Genomic DNA, 24,690 nt, shown 5'->3' on the forward strand with positions numbered 1-24,690 from the left:
TCTTATCAGAAACCAGCCAGGAGAGCTACATTGAGTAGCACAGCAGAAAGCAGACCACATATAGGACTCTACACAAAGAGCTAAACTTATGCCAAATACGGCCTGAAACTTAAAACTGCTTATCTGAGCACCAAAGAAGGGCTCCAGAAAGGAAACCAAGAGGACTACCTTCCAGCATAAACAGAAGCTCATCTCCACAGTTGTGTCAGCTTATTCATGCAATTACTGCCTCAAAATCAGAAAGAGCTGCTAAGCTTGTGGGTACTATGCAGGTACGCAACAGCTCACAGACTTCAGCAACAGAGGAAGACCCAGGAAAGGGATATGGAAGGTATCCAGTGAGATGATTTCAGGCAAAGTAAAAAAGGAACATGCTCTTAGTGGGTGAGTTTATGAGGCCTACCCAGCTACAGCTGGAGAGAATCAACCAGATGAGCCAAATGGCAATGTAATGTACCATGTTTAGGAGCACAGTCTAAATATGACTGTCCAGTCCAACAGCTCAAATGGCTATTGCCTTTGCTGAGGCAAGGTGGTTGAGGTAATATCTTTTACTGGACCAACCTCTGTTGATGAGAAAGACAAACTCTGAGCTACACAGAGCTCTTCTTCATTGCATATTGCCTTTGTTGTGATTCTGATAGCTGCAACAACTCCAGAAAATCCAGCCCAATTTTTTTTAGCTGAGGTTTAGCAAATATGACAAGTTGCTGGAGGTGAGTTCTTCTGGGGGACAAAAATAGGGCAAGTATCTCCTTTAAAAGTTGTCTTTTATGCTCCAATGCTTCATACTGGGAATCAAAAATCTCAAGGGTATGTAGCTTAATTTATCCCCTCTAACAACCAAAGATTAGACCACTGACTGTGTTAACTCCATCTTTAAATCTTTGAAAAGATCAGTCCTTGACCTTCCGCTGGCTGTTTTAAATCAGGAGCAGATTGAACATGAATCCTTGGGATGGCGGCCCAATGTCTGGAGTGAGTTCAAGGCCAGCCAACTCTGCTAGAAGACCAAAAATAGGCATGAAAGGAGGATGGCAGGAGGAACAGCCCAACTCCCAGAATCTCAATCCCATATCCACGTGATCAAAGCACAGAGGGCAGAAAAGCAGGCAGCATGCCTCATAGACTGCTGCCAGCCAAGAGGAGGAGTCACAATAACTAAAGCAGAAGAGGCCACATGGATGCTAGGCGTCAAAATTTCACATTATGACCGTTTAGTAACCTGACAAAGGAAATGGGAAGGCTACAGTAGTTGGGCAGTCTTCCTGTGTGTCTGTCTATTCAGGTGTTCATATGTCCTTTACCAGAATGATAATAGAGCATTTCACAATTATCAGTGGATGTTATCCTCCAAACACCTCTGCGAGGTAAGGGACTATTATCCCCATTTTAAAGATGGGGGATGGTATCACACAGTAAATCTGTATTTGAGGTGGGAAGCTGAATCCAGGGTAGCTGGGAATTGGACACAGGTCTCCTTATCTTTATTATTATTTGTATTACCCTAGCACCTAGGGCCCATGTCATAGACCGAGACTCCATTATACTAGCTGCTGTACAAACACAGAACAAAAGGAGGGTTCCTGCTCGGGAGATGGGGGAGAATCTCCTGCATCTCAGCCTGGTGCTATATCCAATAGAGGTTTTCAAACTTTTTAGGCTGTATACCCCTTTTCAAATAATGTAGTCTACAGTGTACTCCCATCTGAGTAGCGTCATAATATACCTATGATTAGAATGCCAAATCTTACTAAATAAAGTGTGTTGTCCGCCATTACAGGATTTTTCTCGCGTATCCCCTGATGAGAGCTTGCGTACCCCTAGGGATATGCATACCCCAGTCTGAAAACCACAGAACTAGACCATCCTTCCTACTCTTGTCTGCAAGGAAAACAGTTACACGACTGAGTCAATAGACTAACAGACTGCCTTGAGACAGACTGAGGAAGAATCAACTGGCAAACAGATTAGCATGGAGCAGAGACCAGAGTAAGGGTATGTCTACACTACTGCTGTGAGCATGCTTCCCAGAAGACGTAGACAGATATGCCTTAGCTCTGCTCAGGCTAGCGTGCTAAAAGTAGCAGTGTAGCCAGGGTTAGCATGGACAGCGGCTCAAGCTAGCTGCCTGTGTACAAACCCACCCAGATCCTCAGGGTATGTTCTCGGGCAGCTAGCCCGAGTCACTGCCTGTGCTACTGCCCACTACGTTGCTACTTTTAGCATGCTAGCTCAAACAGAGCTAGCACCTGCCTGTCTACCTGTGCTGGGAAGCACACTCCGAGCTGCAGTGTAGACATACCCTAACAGGCAAGAACACAAGTGGCAAAAACACATGCTGGCTGATTAGAGGAAAGAGATGATGCCAGCCCACACTGCGTCTGAGAGAATGATGCTTTCTCTGCATTTTATCATCCAGAGTGTGCAGGGCTGGATGGAACATGGGCTGCTGGGAGGGGATACAGGTTAAGGATATGGGTGGCATGTGAAGACGAGTCTGACAATGGGAAGCTGAAGAAGATAAAGTCTGTTGGGTGATCGTTTGGAAGTGCCTGAGACTCCTCAAGTTTGGCAGATTTGGGGCCTTTTCAATCTGGAAGTTATTTTCCTTCTTTCTTAAATCAGCTGTAATTAAGCTGAGTGCAGGTCAGCTGGGAGTATTTTTAAATGCAGGACTTTGGAAACAAAAGTTCATGCATTTATACAGATGATATTTTGCAAAATTTGTACATATTTTTACAGGACCAAACTCTACCTTTATTTAGACCTGTGCAACTCCATTTTCAGTGGAGTTGTATAGGTATGAAGGAAGAATTTGCTACACAGGCCTGGTCTACACTGGGGGGGGGGGGGAGGGGATCGATCTAAGTTACGCAACTTCAGCTACGTGAATAACATAGCTGAAGTCGACATACTTCAATCGACTTACCGTGGTGTCTTCACCGCGGTGAGTCGACTGCTGCCACTCACCCGTCGACTCTGCCTGCGCCTCTCGCGGCGGTGGAGTACAGGAGTCGACGGGAGAGCACTCGGGAGTTGATTTATCGCATCTAGACTAGATGTGATAAATCGATCCCTGCTGGATCGATGGCTGCCCACCAATCCAGTGGGTAGTGTAAACATACCCACAGTCTATACAATTATAATTAATCTTGCACACTGTATATACAGTATATAATTCTGTACATTATTAGTTTGACTAAGTGTTCTAGACATAATACCACACAAAATAGTCCACATTGCATTATGTACTTGAATTTAAAAATGAACCACAAACTGTTTCCCCCAAAAAATATGTGAAATGCACAAATAAAACAAAGCCTATATCCTGGAAATATATATGCCTTGTGTATTTTCCACACCAAAAGGGCAGAATAACTTGCAACATACATGCCCAGCAAAGCAAGCAGAAGAAAGGAATGAAAAAAAAATGCTACTATTTCCACCCCTATATGTATTATTACCAGGGGCTCCATCCAGCAGAATATACCTGCAACCTTCTGATTTGCATAGGCTGCAGAAGGCAGTGACATATTTTAGAGCAGAACTTATGCTGATCTGGGACTGGGCTGGTGCTGACTCAGTACATCACAGCCATCTCCTCTCCCAATGAATTCAGGTGCAGGAGAGAACTGAGCCTCAAATGTACACTGTATGTTTTGTTTTATTTTTCACATGATGCCTTCCTCTAGCATTAAAGCTCTTAGAACCATTATCTGTTTTGGTGAAATATTATCCCCCAAACAAGCATCATGACTGTGGCAAACAACTTAGATCACTAAGCACAGCCAAGAAATCCCTGGTATCTTGCAAACCACCCAGTTTGCAATGTAATTAGAACAAATATAAATAACAGAGCATAGTGCAATATCTTCACACTGAAAATTGTTGACTCCAACTCAGCTAGTATCAGCAAACTTCCTTAACAAAAGGCAAGGCAAAATTCAAAGGTAATGTGTAAGGTGTATAAATTAGATCCCTCACATTCACTCTCCCTTGGATCTATTTACATCCCGTGAACCTGATTATCCCATCAACTGCATCAAGCTACCATGGACTTCAAAAGAAGTTGTGTGCAGGCAACTGATGAGAAGATCAGGCTCCAATGTGTAAAGAAACCTATATTATAGAGCAAAGGGGTTTAACTTAAAAATCACCTCTGAATTTGGTCCAGAGAGTGCACCCATTCATGTGCAAAGAGGCAGAACTCCCAACAATTTGAATTTCTAATTTTTAGTTATTTCATATTTCCTAAAGTGGTTTAATAGTTATTTATTTTTAAAACTCTAGTTATGTTCAAGTCTCACACATTAGATCACAGCTAGTGCATTTTGGTACGACATAACGTACAGGTTGGTGGGAACATTAAATGAGACTCTGGACTAGATCTGCAACTGCAACTCAAGAAGTTTCCTATTTATGTCTTGTGCAGTTAGCCAGCTCATGGAAAATAATGGTCAACACCTTGTCAAAGTGGTTCACATAATTTATAAATTTATTTCCCTCGTTATTCTTTATAGATAGGGACAGCTACTTGAGGGTTTTACTCTCGTCATTTTACATGCACCCAAAACTCTCCTCGGTGCTTCACAATACTGATAACAAGATAACCAACAGGCCAATTCTGAAAGTGCTTATGCACATGACGTGAGTAGTTCCAGTGAATATAAGGATACATAACCCCTACCTGTTCCAATGTTCATAAATACATATAGTAACATAGCATGTTTCCTATATATTTATGCTCCTTCCTATTCCTGTTTAGGATTTACAGTTAGAAAGCTAAATTACACTCTCAGAGGCTTTTGGTAATATAGTTTTTTAACCAAAAATCCTAAACAGTAACAGTATGATGCTATGCCACATATTGCTATTTGATTATGCAAGTTTCTGATAATTTAAAACACCTACACCAGAAGGAATCGGTTGCTAACAATAATGTAGTAGTCACACTAAATAAAGTTTAACAGTCATATGCATTAGATCATCTACCTCTAGTGCCATTGTCAAACCCTAATTTTGAGAAGCAATTCTATACCACATACTGTAAAGATGAATTATACTGTACACAATCCAATCACTGTGCAAAAATTATAATGCCAGTCTAGTGTGATCAAGTATTACCATCACATGTATTGCCTTCAAAATGAGATGTTTTTAACAGATTTGTATTTTTAGAAAATGTCGGAAGTAATATTTTTTCAATTTTCAAAATCAGCAGAAAACTGCAACTCCAAAAGATGCAAAAACAATTGTATTTTTCTGATCTTATTGTTCAACAAAAGAAGCCTGTATGTGAGCAACAAAACAAGACCCTTTTATTAGAACTGAAAGAAATGCACAAAAAGCACTGTTTTTAATAAAATTAACCATAAAATAGGCTACTTTTGTGATCTCTCTACAAATAGGGAATGAGATGTCTAACTAACTAGCTTATGATTCAATATGTGTATTTTACCATATAAGTCATCAGAATTTTCAAACACTGGAGAAGAGAGCTCCCACATTACACCATTTCTACAGATTGCTACTGCAACTGATTCATGCACTCATGATAATTGCCTACCAGAGAACACAGTATCTGACTGAACGTATATTGTCAAGAGAAACAAGGCTTACCTGAAAGTGCAAAATTATGGTCCATATTAACCCCAAAGTCAACTTGGGATTTCCATCTGTTATGTCATCATTTCTAATATTTACCAGTTTCACCTGCCATTGTGGAAAGAAAAATATATGTAAAAACTGAAACAAACTGATGCTGAAAACATTTATTCCACCACGCGGGTTTGACTAAACTAAACATTACTTGAATTCATAATGTATTCAGTAACAAATATATTAGGCCACAGTTCAATACAATCTGTCTCCTTTGTGCAGTGCAAAGGACCCAGCTTCTGGTCGTAACTGGCCAGTTGAGAACCACTCTAGTGGGGAGGAACTCTCAGCTAGCATAAAGGTTCCTGTGCCAGCTGTTCCCCATCCCGGTGTAAGGGACATGTCAGAAATAGAGAGCCTGTGTTAGGGGTGTAGTAGATCAGGGTGTGGACAGGAGTGGACTGTTGTAAGTGATCCCAGGGCCAAGAGCAGCACAGGACAGCCCTTAGACTGAGGGAGCTATAACTGGCTCCCTGGAACCTTCCCCTCCACCTACTCTCCTGCACCAAAGAGAGCTCAGCTGCAGGAGAGAATCTGGCCCACTAAACCAATGACAATATTTTATAATGTTTACATTTCTGATAATAATTAATCATATATAAGCACATATATAGCACTTCACACCTTCAAACTGTTTCACACATCTTAACTAATGAACAGGATTAAAATTACTAATTGAAGTTTCAAAATCAATGGTCAATCATATTTGCAACTCCAATAATCTCTCACTCAGAATGGAACAGGAGTACTTGTGGCACCTTAGAGACTAACAAATTTATTTGAGCCTAAGCTTTCGTGGGCTACAGCCCACTTCATCAGATGATTTCATGTTCTCTGTATGTATATATATCTTCTTACTATATGTTCCATTCTATGCATCTGATGAAGTGGGCTGTAGCCCACGAAAGCTTATGCTCAAATAAATTTGTTAGTCTCTAAGGTGCCACTAGTACTCCTGTTCCTTTTGCGGATACAGACTAACACGGCTGCTACTCTGAAACCTGTCACTCAGAATGGGTTACTAACAATTTTTGGCAGTAAATAATTTGCCTATTTAGTTTGTCAATTGAGAGATGACCCAAATAAAATGCACTTGATGCTTATATTAATCAATAATTATTTGTGTATGTTCTTTAGAATACACACTGTATCAACATTTAATGTGCCAGGCCATATTTCCTTCTTGATCTGCCCACATAGATATAATTACTGTCAGTAGGCATTCCCCATGGAACAAGGAGACAATATATCCAAGAGTTATAAAAAAAATTAAGAGATCCTAATTTTTTCCTCCTATTACATTATAAAAGCTGTTCAGTTTTGACAAAAATGTACACTACAGTCACATATGGCTTTTATTTTACTCATTTGCCTTTCCAAAGTTAACCCTCACAATTATGGATATTTGGGGCCTATTTAACCTAAATCACAATACAGTATTTCCAACGGGAAGTCACCCAGCCAATCTTCTGCAAGATGTCTTCCAAATATCATTTATAAATGAGCCTCCAGAGGACTGTGCCTTTTCTATTTCAGGGTTCTCGAGGGCTACCCCAACTGCTGGCAAAGTTCCCTTATCCTGGAAGTCTGTGATAACCACTTGTGTGCAAGTATCATCTTCCTCCAGACTGGCAGTCCCTCTGGCAGGGGCACTGAAACCTTACACAAATCAGGGTCACATTGGCAACTTGCCAAGGACCCAAGAGCTGCACCTAAGCTGTGTAAAATAGAACAGACTGCACAGTAACCATCCTATTTAATATGGACATGCAGGATGAAAAGACCACCGATGCCACCATACAATATTCTACCTTGATTCAAGAGTCCTGAATATTCAGATCATAACAGATCACTGTATTCTGAGACCTGTAATCTCCATTGACTGCTGCACCTTAATAAAAATGCACCTGGTTGCGCGTTGCATGTCTTATGGGTTTATTGAACCAGGGTCTCCCATTTAGCAATAAGCTATAGCACTACCAAACCACCTGCGTCTAGGCTGCACAAACATGCTATTTTTGATTGTCAGCTTGTGTGACCATTCGTTTTCTTAGTGCAGATCCTATTCCCACTGATTAGCTTCAAAACTCCCATTGACTCCAGCGGGGCGGGATTGAATCCTTATTGCGCAAATGTTACTAGATGACTCAGCAGGTGGCATTTCTTATTTAAAACAAACGTACTGCTATTGTATCACGTTTCTATTCTTCCAGCAAGTGTTCAAAGCCAGCAAAAAATGCTTATCAGCACCAGTTCACAGCTCACGGCTCTTCATGCCAGCTCTGCCAGCACCAAAGGGCTGTAAAGCCGCCATAAGTGATTACTGGGGAATTCTCAAAAATTACCTGCCCTATGACATGGAGGCATCATAGGATGCAGGTTGGGAGAATTCCTGTGAAAAGGGAGCATTGGCCAGAGTGCTACTGTGCTCCAGCTATTCTCAGCTGCCAGAATGGCTACTTGGGGCCATTGAAAGCTGGGTGTAAGTGAGGGCAATATCTGCAGCTGCTTTGCTGGGAGTGAGATGACCACCCCCACCCCACCCCCACCCTAGAACAAGGGAGGAACAAAGGTGGCTTTACACCTTTGCTCAATATCTCCCCTACCACCAAGTGTCCACTACCATCAGTTCAGGCACCACAATAAATCAGATCCTTGTTTCCAACCATTTTTCCTGTATGCATTTTAAAAAAGAACGAATAGCATAGCTGTTCCTTCCCTCATCAAGTTTCTATTATCTGTATAAGTGCAATTTTCACTTAAGTTTTATTTATTAAAACTATTACCATACCTGGCGTTTTTTCAAATAGTCAAGTGCAATTTGTACATTCTGTAGTCTGTGAAAACGCATCCGACCTTTCTCTCGGGGCTAAAATTAGAAAATGAAAGTTGTGAGATTTTCCAAAGACCAAAACTCCTACAAGGTAAAAAATCTGATCTAAAAGTTTCCATTTTAAATCCTTAAAACACTAATATTTCAACATCTATTACAAAAGTGTAATTGAAACTTAAGGAAAAGTAACGGAGCTATAAATTTATAGAAAGCCTGTTTTCATTGCAGTTGAAATTTATTTGCACAACTAGTGGAGAGCAGAATCAAAGGCCCTGATCCTGCAATCTGATCATTACGGTAGGTGCCTGTGTCCCTGCCAAGTGCTATTGATGTCAAGAGGGCTCCTCATGGGCACAGGGGCCTACCCATATGAACCAGATTGCAGGATCAAAGCCATAGTGGGAAATACAGTAACTAGATGCTGCATCATAACAAAAGATTTACAACACTTCAGTTAAACCAAATCACAAATAATAATCATGTGTACCGCTGAGCTGGCCAATTAATGACTCTGGTAATAATGTGATAAGAAAACTTACCTTACTATGCTGGTGTGATGTGTGTTTAGATTTTGTGTTTGTTTTAACTACATATTAATAAATATATATTTAGAAACATGTCATGAAAATAAATTCTTTCCTACCAATAAAAATCCTATAACTACCGTCTTAGTGCCTAACTGTGTACTCCTTCCTCAGGCAGAGTTTCATTAACTTCTGTTCTAACAGAACTGTGTGATCTACTATTTGAACACTTATGAAAGTGAGACATGAAGAAAGTTAAAGGATCCCCCTCATCCCAAAGCAAAAACAAATCAACAAAGAAGAAACTATAATACAATTATGCATGGTGTGTTAATGGAAACATGGCAAAACAGCATGCAGTTAGTGTAAAATCACCAAGAGGAAGAATTACACAGAAAAGGAATTTTTTACTTAGCTGTCAGAGGAAAGTAGTTAAATTTATGTCATCATAATATCCAAATATTAATATCCTTCTTCCTTATTTCAGATTTTTCACAAACTTTCCCAGTAATATGCTCAAGCATACTACAAACCACTTATACAGCTCAGCGATGAATATGAGTATTTCCTCAGACAATCTCTGTGAAACAGTCAGATAGTCATAGATTTTCCTTAGTTGAACTATTTCCCCCTTACGGGATATCACGTGTTTGCCAAGAGGAAACATGACAAAATGCAATTGGAAAAGAAGCATAGACTAAAACACAAAAATGGAATTTCAAGTTACCATATAAGATTTCAATCTGTTCTAAAACTACTGATAGGTGTGGATCAATCCCTGCAGTCTTTATCATAGAATAACTTCCGTGAGTGGGACTAAGGACTACAGAATTGGCATCTTACTTTCCAAAACAAGGAGAGTTTGCTGAAGTCCAGACTGTCAAAAAGTAACAATATAAGATCACAGAGGGGAAATATTATATAGCTAAAGTACAAGTGTCTTGAGACACATTACGCCCTTGGATGAAAGCACACAAATTCCAATGAAATCAAAACAGCAGCGTGACACGTTGTGCATCCAAGGATAGAAATTGGCCCCCTAACATACAAAGTTGCTTTAGCAAACACTAGCAATGCGGGTTCTACAGAGGCATGAAACAACTTCTTTCGGACCAGCCAATACTCAGCACTTTACAGTTTTTAAGTAGATATTTCCCTTCTGGATGACATAAATAAGTCAAAAAATTGGTATTCAGCATCTGTGCCATAAAATAAGCCCTACAAGCAATCAATATATTTACTAGCTGAAGCACTACACATATCTATGACAACTACCACTGTGCACTACCTACTTTGAAAAGTAACTATAGTTAAATCAGATCAACCATCTTTGTGATGATAAACCGCAAAAGAATATTTTCATAATTAATCTAAATTCCATAATTTCATATAATATTATGTTGTACACGTGTTGTATATGGGAGTTTTACTCCATTCAATGGAGCCAAGATTTCACCCTTCGCTTATATTATTTGCATAATTGCTACATAAATTACACTGATTGAAAATAAAAAGAAATCTTAGTGTAACTGAATATAAAATAACATAATTCCATAATATTTTGATTGTCGCTTACATACTGTTGTATTTGTACAACGTTTGTAAGTGCAGTGATTGAAAATAAATGGAGATCTTAAAGCTTTGCATGTCACTGTTTGCAAATGAACTGAATGAAAAAAGTCTTTGTCCATATCTCCATCTTATCAGTCTTTCCCAGAATATGTATATCCTGGTTGATCAGCATGAGTTCTTTTGTCCTTTCCACTGAACTACTGCAGAACACCAAACTAACAGGTTACTTTTAAGTTAGCAGTCACCACACTTCAAATACTAAGTTAGTATAGTTATGGGGGTCGGCACCTACCCCCTTATCCTCATCCTCCACATCCTCATGCTGTTCATACGCGCATGCTTCTGTTGAACTCACCAACCGTAAGGTCTTCAAAAAATCTCGCTCCCTTGGCTAATGAATATAACAGACAGAAGATAGGACAGCAAAGACACAAGACAGACCACAAATGAAGAGAAGAGCATGAACAGAAGAACATAATGAAGAGAACAAATACCAAGCAAGGGAAGTAATGCTCACAAAGAAAGGAAATGACACCCGAGGAGTGTGTTAGACAATTTCAGGGACATTTTTTCCTTGCTATTTGTACTTTGTTTTCTTTAATGTGAAATAATATTAACCATCCAACATTTGCTAAAGAAAATCCAAAAAAACAAAAAAAAAGGAAAAGAGATAAAGAACTAGTACATTAATCTATAAAAAGAAAGAAGTCTCATGATCATAGAAGAAGACTAACAAAAATAGTTCATATTTCCACACTGTTCATGGTGTGGTATGTATCAACAGAAATATAACGTATGCCTCTGGGATCAACAGTCGCATAGTGTGGGATATATCAAAGAGAATCCTAACAGCCCACATCTGAAGAGTTAGCAAACAGGATAAATGGGTATACAATGGCCTGAAATAACTGCACAGTGATAAAGAAAGCTCACCAGGGTATCCCCAGAAAGGACTTCTAAAAGGGAGATCAAGTTATGTCCATCCCTCAGGTCTTCATACAGATCATTCACATGCTTGCGAACCTGCAGAAACAGAGAAGGAGAGACAAATGAAATTTAAGATACTGTATCTTTCCAAGAATTTACAATGATATTTAATGCAGTTTTTCTGTAATGTACACACTCTTATATATCTCAACATGCCACTCCTGGTTTGTTCAGTCACTATGCCAAGAGAAATACAAAAACAAATTAGCTGCAATGTAAACTTATATTCAACCCCCTTCCACATTTTCCATATATTTTTATATTTTAGTAAATATGAAAAGAAGAACAGTGGAAAGGCCACAAGGTAGGTAACAAATTGACAAAGTAACCACGATGTAATCCCTACCATGTTTACTGAGGCCAAATACCTATCTACTTTGGCCTATGTAAGGAGGACACAGTTCAGACCCAAGTCAGAATAAATTGCAGAAAAAAAAAGACAGAGCTAAATCCTGCCCTGATTTACAGCCCATGCAAAGTGGCTGGATCCAAGCAAAAATGTAACCCATATTTTGGCCCCTGAACCAAATACAGCAAAAAACTAGTAGAAACCCATCACTCATGAATCAACAAGAACGTATCTCATCATTCTCAGCTTTCCCTCTTAAACAGTGTATCTTCCCAAGGCTCGATTTTCTATCCATCCCATACCTATAATGAACCATTATATTCAACTAACCCACTGAGTTCTAGTTCCTCAAACAGTACTTCTACCACCTCTTCAAAACGTAACTTTTAACCTGAACACACTCCCTTAGGCCAGATTCTGGCTTCAGTTACATCCATGAAAGAACAATAACGTCAACTGTGCTGCACAAGAGTAAAGAAGGGCAGAATTTGGCCATGATTTAAGATCCAGCAGTTCTGAGAGGACTTTCAACATTTCTAACTACTCTGATTTTGGATTATTTTGGCACAAGAGAGCCATCCATCCTACTAAATTGGGACACAGAGGCTCTCATTTCTCAGAGGCAGAGACTTTTGACATTGTGGGGTTTTCATCTACAACCTATTTTGGGTCCCCATTAAAACACCATACAGCAGTGTTCCCCCAAACTTTTGAGGGTCGCTCCCCCCCTTACCCTGTCTGCACCCCCCTTCGGAGTCCGAAGCGGGGCCGTGGCTCAGGGGAATGCGGATAGGGGGCCGACACTGGGGCCGCAGCTGGGGGTGGATGTGGGGCCGGGAGTTGTGCGGGGCCGGAGCCGCGGCCAGGGGTGGGAGCAGAGCCACAGCTGGGCTGCAGTGAGGGCCAGCAGCCAGACCCACGGCCAGGTGCGGCTCCAGCCCCACCCCGTTCCCACCCCCCGCCTCAGCTGGGAATGGAGCTACAGCCAATGGCCGAGGCTGGGGCAAGGCTGGGAGCAGAGGCACGCCGAGGCTGGGGACGGGGCCAGGTGCAGGCCTGGGAGCCGGAGATACAGCTGCAGGCAGGACCGGAGCAGAGCTGGGGGCAGGGAGTGGCTGGCTGGCACTCCCTGCACCCGTTGGGGCCGGCCCGGGCCCCGCTGCACCTCCCAAACATTCCTAAGCACCCCCCTAGGTGGCTCACCCCACAGTTTGTGGACCTCTGTCTTACAGGACGCTTTCTGAGCTTCCAGAGTACTGTCTGATTGTGGCATGCAAAAGGGCAGACAGTCCCTTCTTTTATTCCCTCCACAGGAGCTAAATTCTTCTGCCAATGTGGGATCTATGAGATGATCTCTCAACTGTCAGCACATCTGTGTGCGTGAGAACAGCATCAGGAATCAATCCAATTCCTCTTCTGCTTGCAATACGGAACTAGATCTGGGCTATGGGAGAGATTTGTATGTTATGAAACAAATAATTAACATATTTGTTGCTAGGTTTAAATAAATGTATTTTAGTTCAAGGTACATTGTTCCTACTGCAATTTACAAGACTATCAATCTTAAATGGGACTAACATCAGAAGCACATTTATGTTTATGTTGAAAACTAGTCCGAACAAGCCATTTGGAAGATTTTTCCATAATGAATTACTCCTTACGTTTTCCAAAATATGTATGTATCACATCCACACAGCAAAAGCAATATAATTCTACTTCTGGATATTAGATCAAGTTAGACATATTGTCAATTGTAAAAGGAGGTTAAATTCCAAAAGAAAACATTTTGGTAATACCAAACTACTGTGGAAAAAACAAAAACAAAACAGCTATTCATATGGTATAATCTGGACCAAATACAAACAGGAAGTACCAGAAATGTCATTAATGTTATCGGGCGGGGGGGAGGAGTGGGGGGAGAAATAGAGATTCCCCATTTTTTTAAAGTTGAGGTCCCCCTAAGGGATATCACAACCAATCACAGCCCCACTGCAACCCCATCTTAATTTATAAATCCTCTGCACCTTCTGCAGCTAAATCTTTGCCCATCCCCCTCACCCAACATGCACTTTGGGAAACACTAGGGTACAGGGAGGACCCTGAAGCTCTGAGCCCCCATGGGTGGTGGGGACTCCAGAGCTCCGAGCAACCCCGCACCTGCCCAGTCCCTTCCCATTTTATGATGGGATATTTTTAGTAAAAGTCAGGGACAGGTGATAGAATCATAGAATATCAGGGTTGGAAGGGACCTCAGGAGGTCATCTAGTCCAACCCCCTGCTCAAAGCAGGACCAATTCCCAACTAAATCATCCCAGCCAGGGCTTTGTCAAGCCTGACCTTAAAAACATCTAAGGAAAGAGATTCCACCACCTCCCTAGGTAACCCATTCCAGTGCTTCACCACCCTCCTAGTGAAAAAGTTTTTCCTAATATCCAACCTAAACCTCCCCCACTGCAACTTGAGACCATTACTCCTTGTTCTGTCTTCTGGTACCACTGAGAACAGTCTAGATCTGTCCTCTTTGTAACCCCCTTTCAGGTAGTTGAAAGCAGCTATCAAATCCCCCCTCATTCTTCTCTTCTGCAGACTAAACAATCCCAGTTCCCTCAGCCTCTCCTCATAAGTCATGTGTTCCAGCCCCCTAATCATTTTTGTTGCTCTCCGCTGGACTCTTTCCAATTTTTCCACATCCTTCTTGTAGTGTGGGGCCCAAAACTGGACACAGTTCTCCAGATGAGGCCTCACCAATGCCGAATAGAGGGGAATGATCACGTCCCTCTATCTGCTGGCAATGCCCCTACTTATACAGCCCAAAATGCCGTTAGCCTTCTTGGCAACAAGGGCACACTGTCAATTCATATCCAGCTTCTCGTCCACTGTAACCCTTAGGTCCTTTTCTGCAGAACTCCTGCCTAGCCATTCGGTCCCTAGTCTGTAGCAGTGCATAGGATTCTTCCGTCCTAAGTGCAGGACTCTGCACTTGTCCTTGTTGAACCTCATCAGGTTTCTTTTGGCCCAATCCTCTAATTTGTCTAGGTCCCTCTGTATCCTATCCCTATCCTCCAGCGTATCTACCACTCCTCCCAGTTTAGTGTCATCTGCAAACTTGCTGAGAGTGCAGTCCACGCCATCCTCCAGATCATTAATGAAGACATTGAACAAAACCGGCCCCATGACCGACCCTTGGGGCACTCCGCTTGAAACCGGCTGCCAACTAGACATGGAGCCATTGATCACTACCGTTGAGCCCGACGATCTAGCCAGCTTTCTATCCACCTTACAGTCCATTCATCCAGCCCATACTTCTTTAACTTGCCGGCAAGAATACTGTGGGAGACCGTATCAAAAGCTTTGCTAAAGTCAAGGAATAACACATCCACTGCTTTCCCCTCATCCACAGAGCCAGTTATCTCCTCATAGAAGGCAATTAGGTTAGTCAGGCATGACTTGCCCTTAGTGAATCCATGCTGACTGTTCCTGATCACTTTCCTCTCCTCTAAGTGCTTCAGAATTGATCCCTTGACGACCTGCTCCATGATTTTTCCAGGGGTTGAGGTGAGGCTGATTGGCCTGTAGTTCTCCGGATCCTCCTCCTTCCCTTTTTTAAAGATGGGCACTACATTAGCCTTTTTTCCAGTCATCCGGGACCTCCCCCGATCGCCATGAGTTTTCAAAGATAATGGCCAATGGCTCTGCAATCACATCTGCCAACTCCTTTAGCACCCTCGGATGCAGTGCATCCGGCCCCATGGATTTGTGCTCATCCAGCTTTTCTAAATAGTCCCGAACCACTTCTTTCTCCACAGAGGGCTGGTCACCTCCTCCCTATGCTGTGCTGCCCAGTGCAGCAGTCTGGGAGCTGACCTTGTTCGTGAAGACAGAGGCAAAAAAAGCATTGAGTACATTAGCTTTTTCCACATCCTCTGTCACTAGGTTGCCTTCCTCATTCAGTAAGGAGCCCACACTTTCCTTGACTTTCTTCTTGTTGCTAACATACCTGAAGAAACCCTTCTTGTTACTCTTAACATCTCTTTCTAGCTGCAACTCCAAGTGTGATTTGGCCTTCCTGATTTCACTCCTGCATGCCTGAGCAATATTTTTATACTCCTCCCTGGTCATTTGTCCAATCTTCCAGTTCTTGGAAGCTTCTTTTTTGAGTTTAAGATCAGCAAGGTTTTCACTGTTAAGCCAAGCTGGTCGCCTGCCATATTTACTATTCTTTCTACACATTGGGATGGTTTGTTCCTGTAACCTCAATAAGGATTCTTTAAAATACAGCCAGCTCTCCTGAACTCCTTTCCTCCTCATGTTATTCTCCCAGGGGATCCTGCTCATCAGTTCCCTGAGGGAGTCAAAGTCTGCTTTTCTGAAGTCCGGGGTCCGTATACTGCTGCTCTCCTTTCTTCCTTGTGTCAGGATCCTGAACTCGACCATCTCATGGTCACTGCCTCCCAGGTTCCCATCCACTTTTGCTTCCCCTACTAATTCTTCCCAGTTTGTGAGCAGCAGGCCAAGAAGAGCTCTACCCCTAGTTGGTTCCTCCAGCACTTGCACCAGGAAATTGTCCCCTACACTTTCCAAAAACTTCCTGGATTGTCACCGGCTTCTGTGAATTTTTCTTTATTGCCCATGACCTGTCCATGACTTTTACTGCAAATAGCCATGACAAAATCTTAGCCTTACCTATGACTTCCTTAGTAAGTAACTTACTGGATCTTAAGTTCTCACAATAGCACTGGCTACGACTGAGCGAAGATGCCACCCATTTTTTCATTGGTGATGGAAATGAAGCAAAAAATGAATGTGAGTGGGAGTAAGCACTGCAAAATCGACAGGAAAAAAACAGGCTTTTAACCCAAACTGGACAGAGGATTTTCTTTTTATTATGACACCTCATAAATGCAAGCCCTTGTGGCTAATATGCCAAACCACTGTATCCATCTGTAAGGTCGTCAACATGAGGCAGCACTTTGAATCAAAGCACAGTAACTTCAACGCAGCCCATCCTCTTGACAGTGTTGCAAAATGTGACAAAATTCAAAATTGAAAATCTGAAGTCTTTGTATCACACTGCAAATGTCATTCTCACAACATCAGCAACTGTGCAGGAAAAAGCAACAGCTGCTTCTCTTCGAATAATGTGAGTACTAGCTAAAAAGAAAAAGCCTTTCCTGGATGCCAAACTTGTGAAGCAGTGCATGTGGGAAATGCTGAAGGAGCTTTTTCCTAGAGATAAAAACAAAGATGACACTGTGAACCATGTGAAACAAGTTCCTCTGCCTGATTCCAGGGCAGTGGGAAGATTGGAGGTAATTTACGAGGACTGTCTGTCAGCACTGCTTTCCGATTTAAAAAAATCTAAATACATGTCTCTTGCAGTGGACGAATCAAGTGACGTAAGTGACACTACCTAGCTTTTGCTATTTCTTAGATTTTATGATGCTGAAATTTTCAAGGAAGAATTTTTGTGCTTAATACGATTAGAAACGTACACCACAGGAGAGAACATTTTTGCAAAGGTAAAAGGCCTTTTTGAAAAAAATTATTTAGATCTGCAGAAAGTAAACTTACTTGTTACAAACTTGCCTCCCTCCATGACAGGGAAAGAGAAGGGCTTTTTTTAAATTTTGGCAGTGATACACCCTTCATTAAACACACTTCACTGCATAATTCACCAGACTGTTTTGCGTTGTAAATTGTCTGGGGACTTGAAAAAAAAACAATGGATATTGTGATGAGATTAGTGAACTACATACGTTCAACTTCTAGCTTGCAACATCGTTTTTTAAAAGCTCTTTTACAAGACGTTTCAGCCAAATACAGTGACCTGTTGCAGCACAACAATGTTCACTGGTTAAGTAAGGGGTGCATGCTAGAGAGATTTTGTGCCCTTCAAAAAGAAATAATAGAACTTCTTTGAAACCACATGATCAATAAGGCTTGCGAGTTCCTGGAATTTATGAATGATATCCCCTCTATGTCACAACTAGCTTTTCTGTGTAATATTATTGGTCACTTGAATTCCCTCAACTTGCAGCTCCAAGGCCGTGAAAGCAGTGTTGGGGATCTGTTTGAAAAAGTGTGCGCCTTTCAGAGGAATTTTGAAAATCTTTCAGGCAGTCTTAACAGGAAAGATGTTGCACTTTCCAACATTGTGTGTTGCTGCTACAGATGAAACCTCGATGAAAATGCTGCAAGAATTCCTAAACAATTTGATCAAAAATTTTAAAATTCCAAAGGATTTGCTTTTATTTGTTCATGAGCCATTTGTTGTCTATGCCGATGGACCTTGCCCTTCTGAAGCAAAGAACATTCTTGATTCAATTTATGAAGATGCTTTTCAATTAGAAATTGTAAGGCTCCAGAGCTCAGATATCCTGAAGGCAAAATTCAGAGAAGTGGGAATTTGTGATTTCTGGACTCAATATGCTGACCAGTTTCAGAATAGCCAGAATCTAGCCATCTAGATTTTTTAACTATGTTCAGCTCAGTGTACCTCTGCGAATCTGGGTTTTCTACCATGAACAATATAAAAAAACACTATTGCAGTTGCCTGAAGAGAGGAACATCTTCATCATCGTTGGCCCCTCCTGCCCAGAGCAGTGGGGCTCGGGTTTTTGCCCACCACCACCACCACCACCGGGACAGTGGGGCTTGGGTGGGCTCAGGCTTCGGTCCTCTCTCCTGGGGTCGTTACATAATTTTTGTTGTCAGAAGAGGGTCATGGTGCAATGAAGTTTGAGAATCCCTGTTCTAAACAACTGAATTTCAAGATCAAGCATTAAATTATTTCATTTTCTCACCAAGATCAAACCGAGCTGGGGTCTACCAGTCAGTAAGCTCATTTATTTAAAGAACATGCAGCAACCTCTCTCAGCTGTTCTATCACTATCAATCTCACAATAAATTATATTGTTGTGTCTGTCTGACACCAACAGTGTAGGTCAGGGACAAATACGTGACAGGGTCTCCTGAGCCTAGAGGATTTTCAAGGGGTTTGGGGAGTGCTATGCTGTGCTGCACATGTGCAATGCTTTTTATTTTAAAATAAATCAATACATGAACTTTGAGTTTTATTTTCCTTTCAAGATACCATGGTGGTTGGAAAAGGCTGATTCTTATTTCCTAAACTGTTTGCGGCAAAGGCAGATAATTTCAGGGGAAGATGTAGCTGCACTCCTGAAGAGAATGGTCCCACAAGTAAGTTCACCCTCTTCCAGTGTGCAAACAGAGCTCTGGAACAGAGCAGATCCATTGTGCAGTACTGACAGCCAAGAGGAATGGAGCAAGCTGGGAGGAGAGGAAAGGAACATAAAAAGTCAGGGGCACCAGCATATCATACACACACTCCCTTCAGCGCTACTCTGGAGAGTCACAGGGCTGCCCAGTTTATAAATGGGCTAATAGTGGGACCAGAACATACTGATGTTAATTTCTTCACCTCAACTGCTTGCTCTTTTTCACTTAATAGAGAATATCTGTGGCTTTGTGTATGGGGGGGCGGTTACTATTCCAGTCTCTCTCCCTCAACACAATCCTAGTTATCTTTTACTGTCTCCTATTTCTTCTTTCATTTCTTATTTCTTGTGGATTTGTCTCACGTGTGCCCATCTTACACAAAGCCTGAGCCTTCTTCTCACCCATCCTCAAAATGAAGAACTATACAAAGTACAAAGAGACAGTGTGGTCTACTGATTAGAAAAAGGGACTGTGCATCAGAAGGCTCTTGTTTCAGTTCCACCACAGACATACTGTGTGGTCTATAAGGGAACTCACCTAACATCTATGTACTTTATTTTCCCTTTCTTTTTTAGTTTCAATTGCTGTGCTTCTACAGCCCATAGCAACACAAGTCTGCTTGTGCTATGCTGAAAGCTCTCTCGGACACAGAAGCGCTTCCTCCTCCGGTGCCACTGTCGCGAACAGATGATCAGAGGTAAGAACTGAAACCATATTATTCTTTTACCAGAAGGTGGCAATCCTAAGTATGTATTAGACCACAGCTAAGGGAAAGAAGAAGAGCACTTTGCAAGATGCAAATAAAATTTATTTCAATCACAACTAAAGCATGCAAAGCACACATCATGAACTGAGTCACCAGGAGAGGACAGACAAATACAATTCCCAAAACTGCTGAAAATAAATAGGTGCATAGTTCTAGCTTGTATTCTGTAGCTTATCCTTGTACTTGATACATAAAGAATGTACATGACACAGTAATTACATCAAAACCCAGTTATTATAAAACAGTAGGCTGAAATCTGGTATGTATTTGCATTTTTTTAATGTGAAGAGTGGTTTGATTTAAATTATCTATGCAAACCCACAGGCAATTTGAATCTAGCTGGAAAATTAATTTATGATAATGATATAATAAATATGCAGTGCTTGCCATGTAAACCAAATGATCACTCAGGTGGCTCTTTCTGAGAGAGAAAAAATGCAATCTTGCAAAGTAAACCACCTTTTCCAGAGTACTGTCATATGTCTCACAGATATTTCAAATACAGCTTGGCATTGTTTATGGAGTGAATGTGGTAGGTTAAAGGAGAAAACAGTGAATTGAAACTAAAAATAAAAATGTAGATTTAAAATAAGAACACATTTCCTGAAAGAACCTGAATTATGCAGTGGAATTATCTGGCTAAAAAAGTAGTTGAGGTGGTTTTTAAGACTAGATGACCTGGAATTCTTTTCAAGCCCTGCTATCTATAGATCTGGAAGCAAAGTTAATATGGTTTCAAAATGTTTTCCCACTTTGCCAAAGGCAAATTAGATTAGAACTCAAGAAGTTAGAACAATAAGGGATTGGTTTGGAAAAAAATGTGAACACTTAACTGCCACTGATTTTTGGGTCCAAACCTACATCCACTGAAGTTCAATGACTTCAGCTAGATCAGACCAATCATGCCCTCTCACCGTGAGATTTACAATATCTTTAAAGTTAATATTTAAGGATCTAATCCCAAGTAAATTTAAGTCACTGGAAAGACTCCCATTCATTTCAATGGGATTTGGATCAGGCTCTATGTGCAGTACTCAGAATGGTAGTTATAGGCAGCATATTGAAGTCATCCACCTTTCAGCTACAGCTTCTCTGAGATAAGGCTCACATGGACACTTATAAAGGCTACTATAATTACACCATTCAATTTAAATTGTCACCAACAGCCAAGTCTCTCTGATGAGAAACTTGTGTGGCCTTTGCAGAAAGCTCCTAACATCATGTTGGGATTCCACAACTTCCTGGAAAGTGTATGTCCTTAAACCTATGTCCAACCAAAGAGTAACTAATCACAAAATTTATTATTACTGTTAATATCACTAACAAGAAAGAGCCAAAAAGAAACATATAAAAACATATGTGCCCCTTCTTTTGCTGCCGCAAGCAACAGAGTGCAGTCAAAAAGCCAAAGATGCCAGCAGCATAACAAGCAATTAAAGAGCATTTCTTTGATATATTTATGTGGGAGAAAGATAAATCATTCAATTTGACATTGTCAATAAACTTAGTATCCTGAATCATTTCAGGATCAGTGAGGAAATCCAGTGAAAACTCAGATCAAACCATCCCTCCAGACTAGAAGAAATTATTTACATATTAAAGGAGACCAGGTTATAATTGGTAATGCTATGAAATTGGCTGTGGCAATCCTCTATGAAAATTGAATTCACTAAGTTCAAAGGAAATTTAAAAAAAAGTGGAACCAAGTAATTTAAATACTGGAACAGAAGCCAAAGAACTGAATGCCACTACTGCAGAGAGTCATATTTCTTAAACATTGACAATCAAGGAGCAGTAGAGACGTTAGTTACAAGTCTACAGATAAATCTATTTTACATGGATTTAAAAAAGGAAGGTTCAGACCCAAGTAATCTCCTTGATCTTTTATACAAACAAGGCTTATCATGCCAGGACATAAGGCATGATTTATCTGATTTTTTCAAAAAGCTGCTTGCTGGCTGTAACAGGATCCTAGCTTTAAATTCAGCATGTAATTGTGGGAATATCACACTTTCCAACATTCTCCTGCATGACTAGTTTGCTAGACAAGGCCTGATTGCTGCCTATCTACTATATGGCTTGCCCAGACTTTTTCAGGTGACGTACATAAGTGCAGTTCGATATACAGTAGTTCTGTTCTATCCAGCTAGTTTACATTCCAATAGAATTTTAGCACATCTAAGATCCTTGCCATTTTCCATTACCATACTGAAGCTGTGCCAGAGAGAATCCCTTTTTCCAGTCATCAACATTTCTCTTACAAGGGATACTGTAAGGATTGAAAGGCTCCAAATTTACATTACTTTTAAAATTACATTTTGTTTTTACTCATTCCTAAACTAAACCTTTCCTGCAGCATAGTTAAACTGCTGGGTGCACTCCCAGAACAGCAAACCCGGGCTCTGGATTTCTCCACCATTGCAGGTGTCTGAGTGAATGTGATATGTGCACATTGGTATAGATGGCGCTGTTTCTCCACTCTTTGCCTGTGTTCTGATCTTACATACAATAAAGGTGTTGAAATATACACAAATCCTGCTCTCCAATCTGTTCACAAGAACAGGACAAACAGGTAGGGCAAAGGAGACAGCACAAAGGACACACATGCTCACCTTTTTTCTGTATGCCTACATGCTGGCAAGCTAAACTTGATCAGTCCAATTTTAGACCTAGTGGCCTTGACAGTGTCTCTTTAAACTCACTTCCACTATTTGTCTGTTCTAGACTGAGTTGGTAACCTATTCCCTAGTGAGTATTTAAAAAACATAGAGTGAAAATCATTCTGCCTTAATTCCATATTTAAGAGTAATTTCCTAGCTATTTGACTCTGTCCCTTGTTGTTGAACTCCTCAACAGCATGAACAGTCAATCTCATTCCACTTCACAAAATCCCTCCATAATTTCAAATACTTTTACTAAGTATCTTTAAAATATTCTCCTCTACAATGACTGCAAATTCAATCTCGTCGACCTTTCTTCATAACAATGTCAGGTATGATCCTAGTTGCCCCAATTTACACTCACCTACCCAATGTCTTGTACATCAGCAACAGTGGATTTACTTTCTTCCCCCTTGTCAATCCATCACAGCATTCTTGCATGGATAGCTCAAGATTTTTCCTTTTTACAGTAACCTCTACATCCCTTCCAGATCACTATACTGCCAGACTACTCCATTTCTGTTGTTCTCTCTATTTAAGATTGTTGCCTCCAATCTTATTATGTTGCATTTTCTCCATTATTCTGCATCTCTCTTACAAAGTCCTGTCATACAAAACATACAAATCTTTGTGCCTTAAGGTAAATACACTCTTGTTCTATTTCCAACATTGATGCTGTTAGCAAATCTTGTTCTTACATTTATTTAGATTTATAAAATGAGATCAGATATTCTCAGAAGCCCTAAATCAGCAAAAGAACTTAAGCATACGCATCACATTTGGCGAATGAGTAGTCAATGGAACTTATATATGACTGTGTATAAGGACCATGCCGCATTAGGGCCTTAGTACACGTATGATATCTGAAATGTAATAATTAAACAAAGCAAAAGCTTTACCAATTGGCTCCATGTCAAAAAGACAGCTATTCCAATTCCCTAGCTCACCTACAGAAAAAAGAGCCTCAGATCCATCTAATTAACATATCTCAAACCTTTATAAGCAGAGAGCTTGAAAGATCAACAAATTCAGGTTCTGTTGAACCTGTCGAGACAGTGAGTTCCAGAGTCAAAGTCTAGTAATTGAAAATGCTTTCTCGAACCCCATTCCATTTAACGTCTGCAAGCTGCTCAGTTGATTTCAACTGCCCTGGTATTTGAGGGGGAGAGGTAGACTCAAACTACATAGAGGTTAGTAGGTCAAAATCAACACCTGGAAATCCTGGGAACCACAGCAGGCTAAACAGGACGATTATGTAAGTGGTTAGCACATTTTGCATTAGTTATTTATTGTCAACCAAATAACTTAAAACAATCATAATAATGTTCCCAAAACCAACCACTGAAATACTCCATTTGTCATCCTTTACTTGCTGGACAAGCTGCAGTTATTACCGCTTTGTTTTTAGGTTTTACACAACAATCTCTTCCAACCTTTTTCTGCAACTCTTCACCTTAGCACATATGCTTTGATGTTGTAAATTAGCAAAAGTCTTTTTTAAATATAGCATAATAATAATACATTCTAGGAATTCAAGTTAATTAACAAGCATGCCAATTCTCTTTACAGTCACTATCCATTGCTTAGATAAAATCATGTAATACTGCTTACACATTCAGTTTGAAAACTAATCTATTTAAAAATCAGCTAAAAGAAGTTTCAATTACTACACCTGCCTCTGAATCTCACTGCCAATTTCTGACAATAGTACAATCACATTTTCCAATATTTAAAAATATTTTTCTCTCCTCTCATCCTGTGTGAAAGACCCATTCATGTAGGGCAGAGGTTCTCAAACTGTGGTCCGCGGACCACCAGTGGTTCGCGAACTCCATTCAGGTGGTCCGCGAATAGTTCCCTCTACAGTGCGCACCTGGGCGGCTGCACACAAGAGAATGAAGGGCCACTCACCTAATTAGTGGAGCCGCGCAGGTGTGGCTCCACGAATTAGGTGCCTGGACCCTGGAGAAGATGCATATGTAAGGTGAGGTGGTGGCCACGGGGGTGGAATAGGGGGTAGGTAGGAGGGGGCAGTGGGGTGAGAAGAGGGGGTGGGAGGAATTTGGGACGTGCCAGGATGCAGCAGCCAGAGAAAGGTG

General features: G+C 40.9%; 1 protein-coding gene across 1 annotated transcript in view; it reads right to left on the reverse strand.

Moving 5' to 3' along the window:
• The window catches only part of DST (dystonin), a 434,612-nt gene that overhangs the window by 245,751 nt on the left and 164,171 nt on the right, over positions 1–24,690 (reverse strand). The window contains 3 exon segments of the mRNA XM_065400686.1: positions 5,623–5,715; positions 8,453–8,530; positions 11,524–11,613. Of these exon segments, the coding sequence (XP_065256758.1) occupies positions 5,623–5,715; positions 8,453–8,530; positions 11,524–11,613 (261 nt within the window).

This window comes from Emys orbicularis, chromosome 3 (assembly GCF_028017835.1).
Source record: "Emys orbicularis isolate rEmyOrb1 chromosome 3, rEmyOrb1.hap1, whole genome shotgun sequence".
In the NCBI taxonomy this organism is placed as follows: domain Eukaryota; kingdom Metazoa; phylum Chordata; order Testudines; family Emydidae; genus Emys; species Emys orbicularis.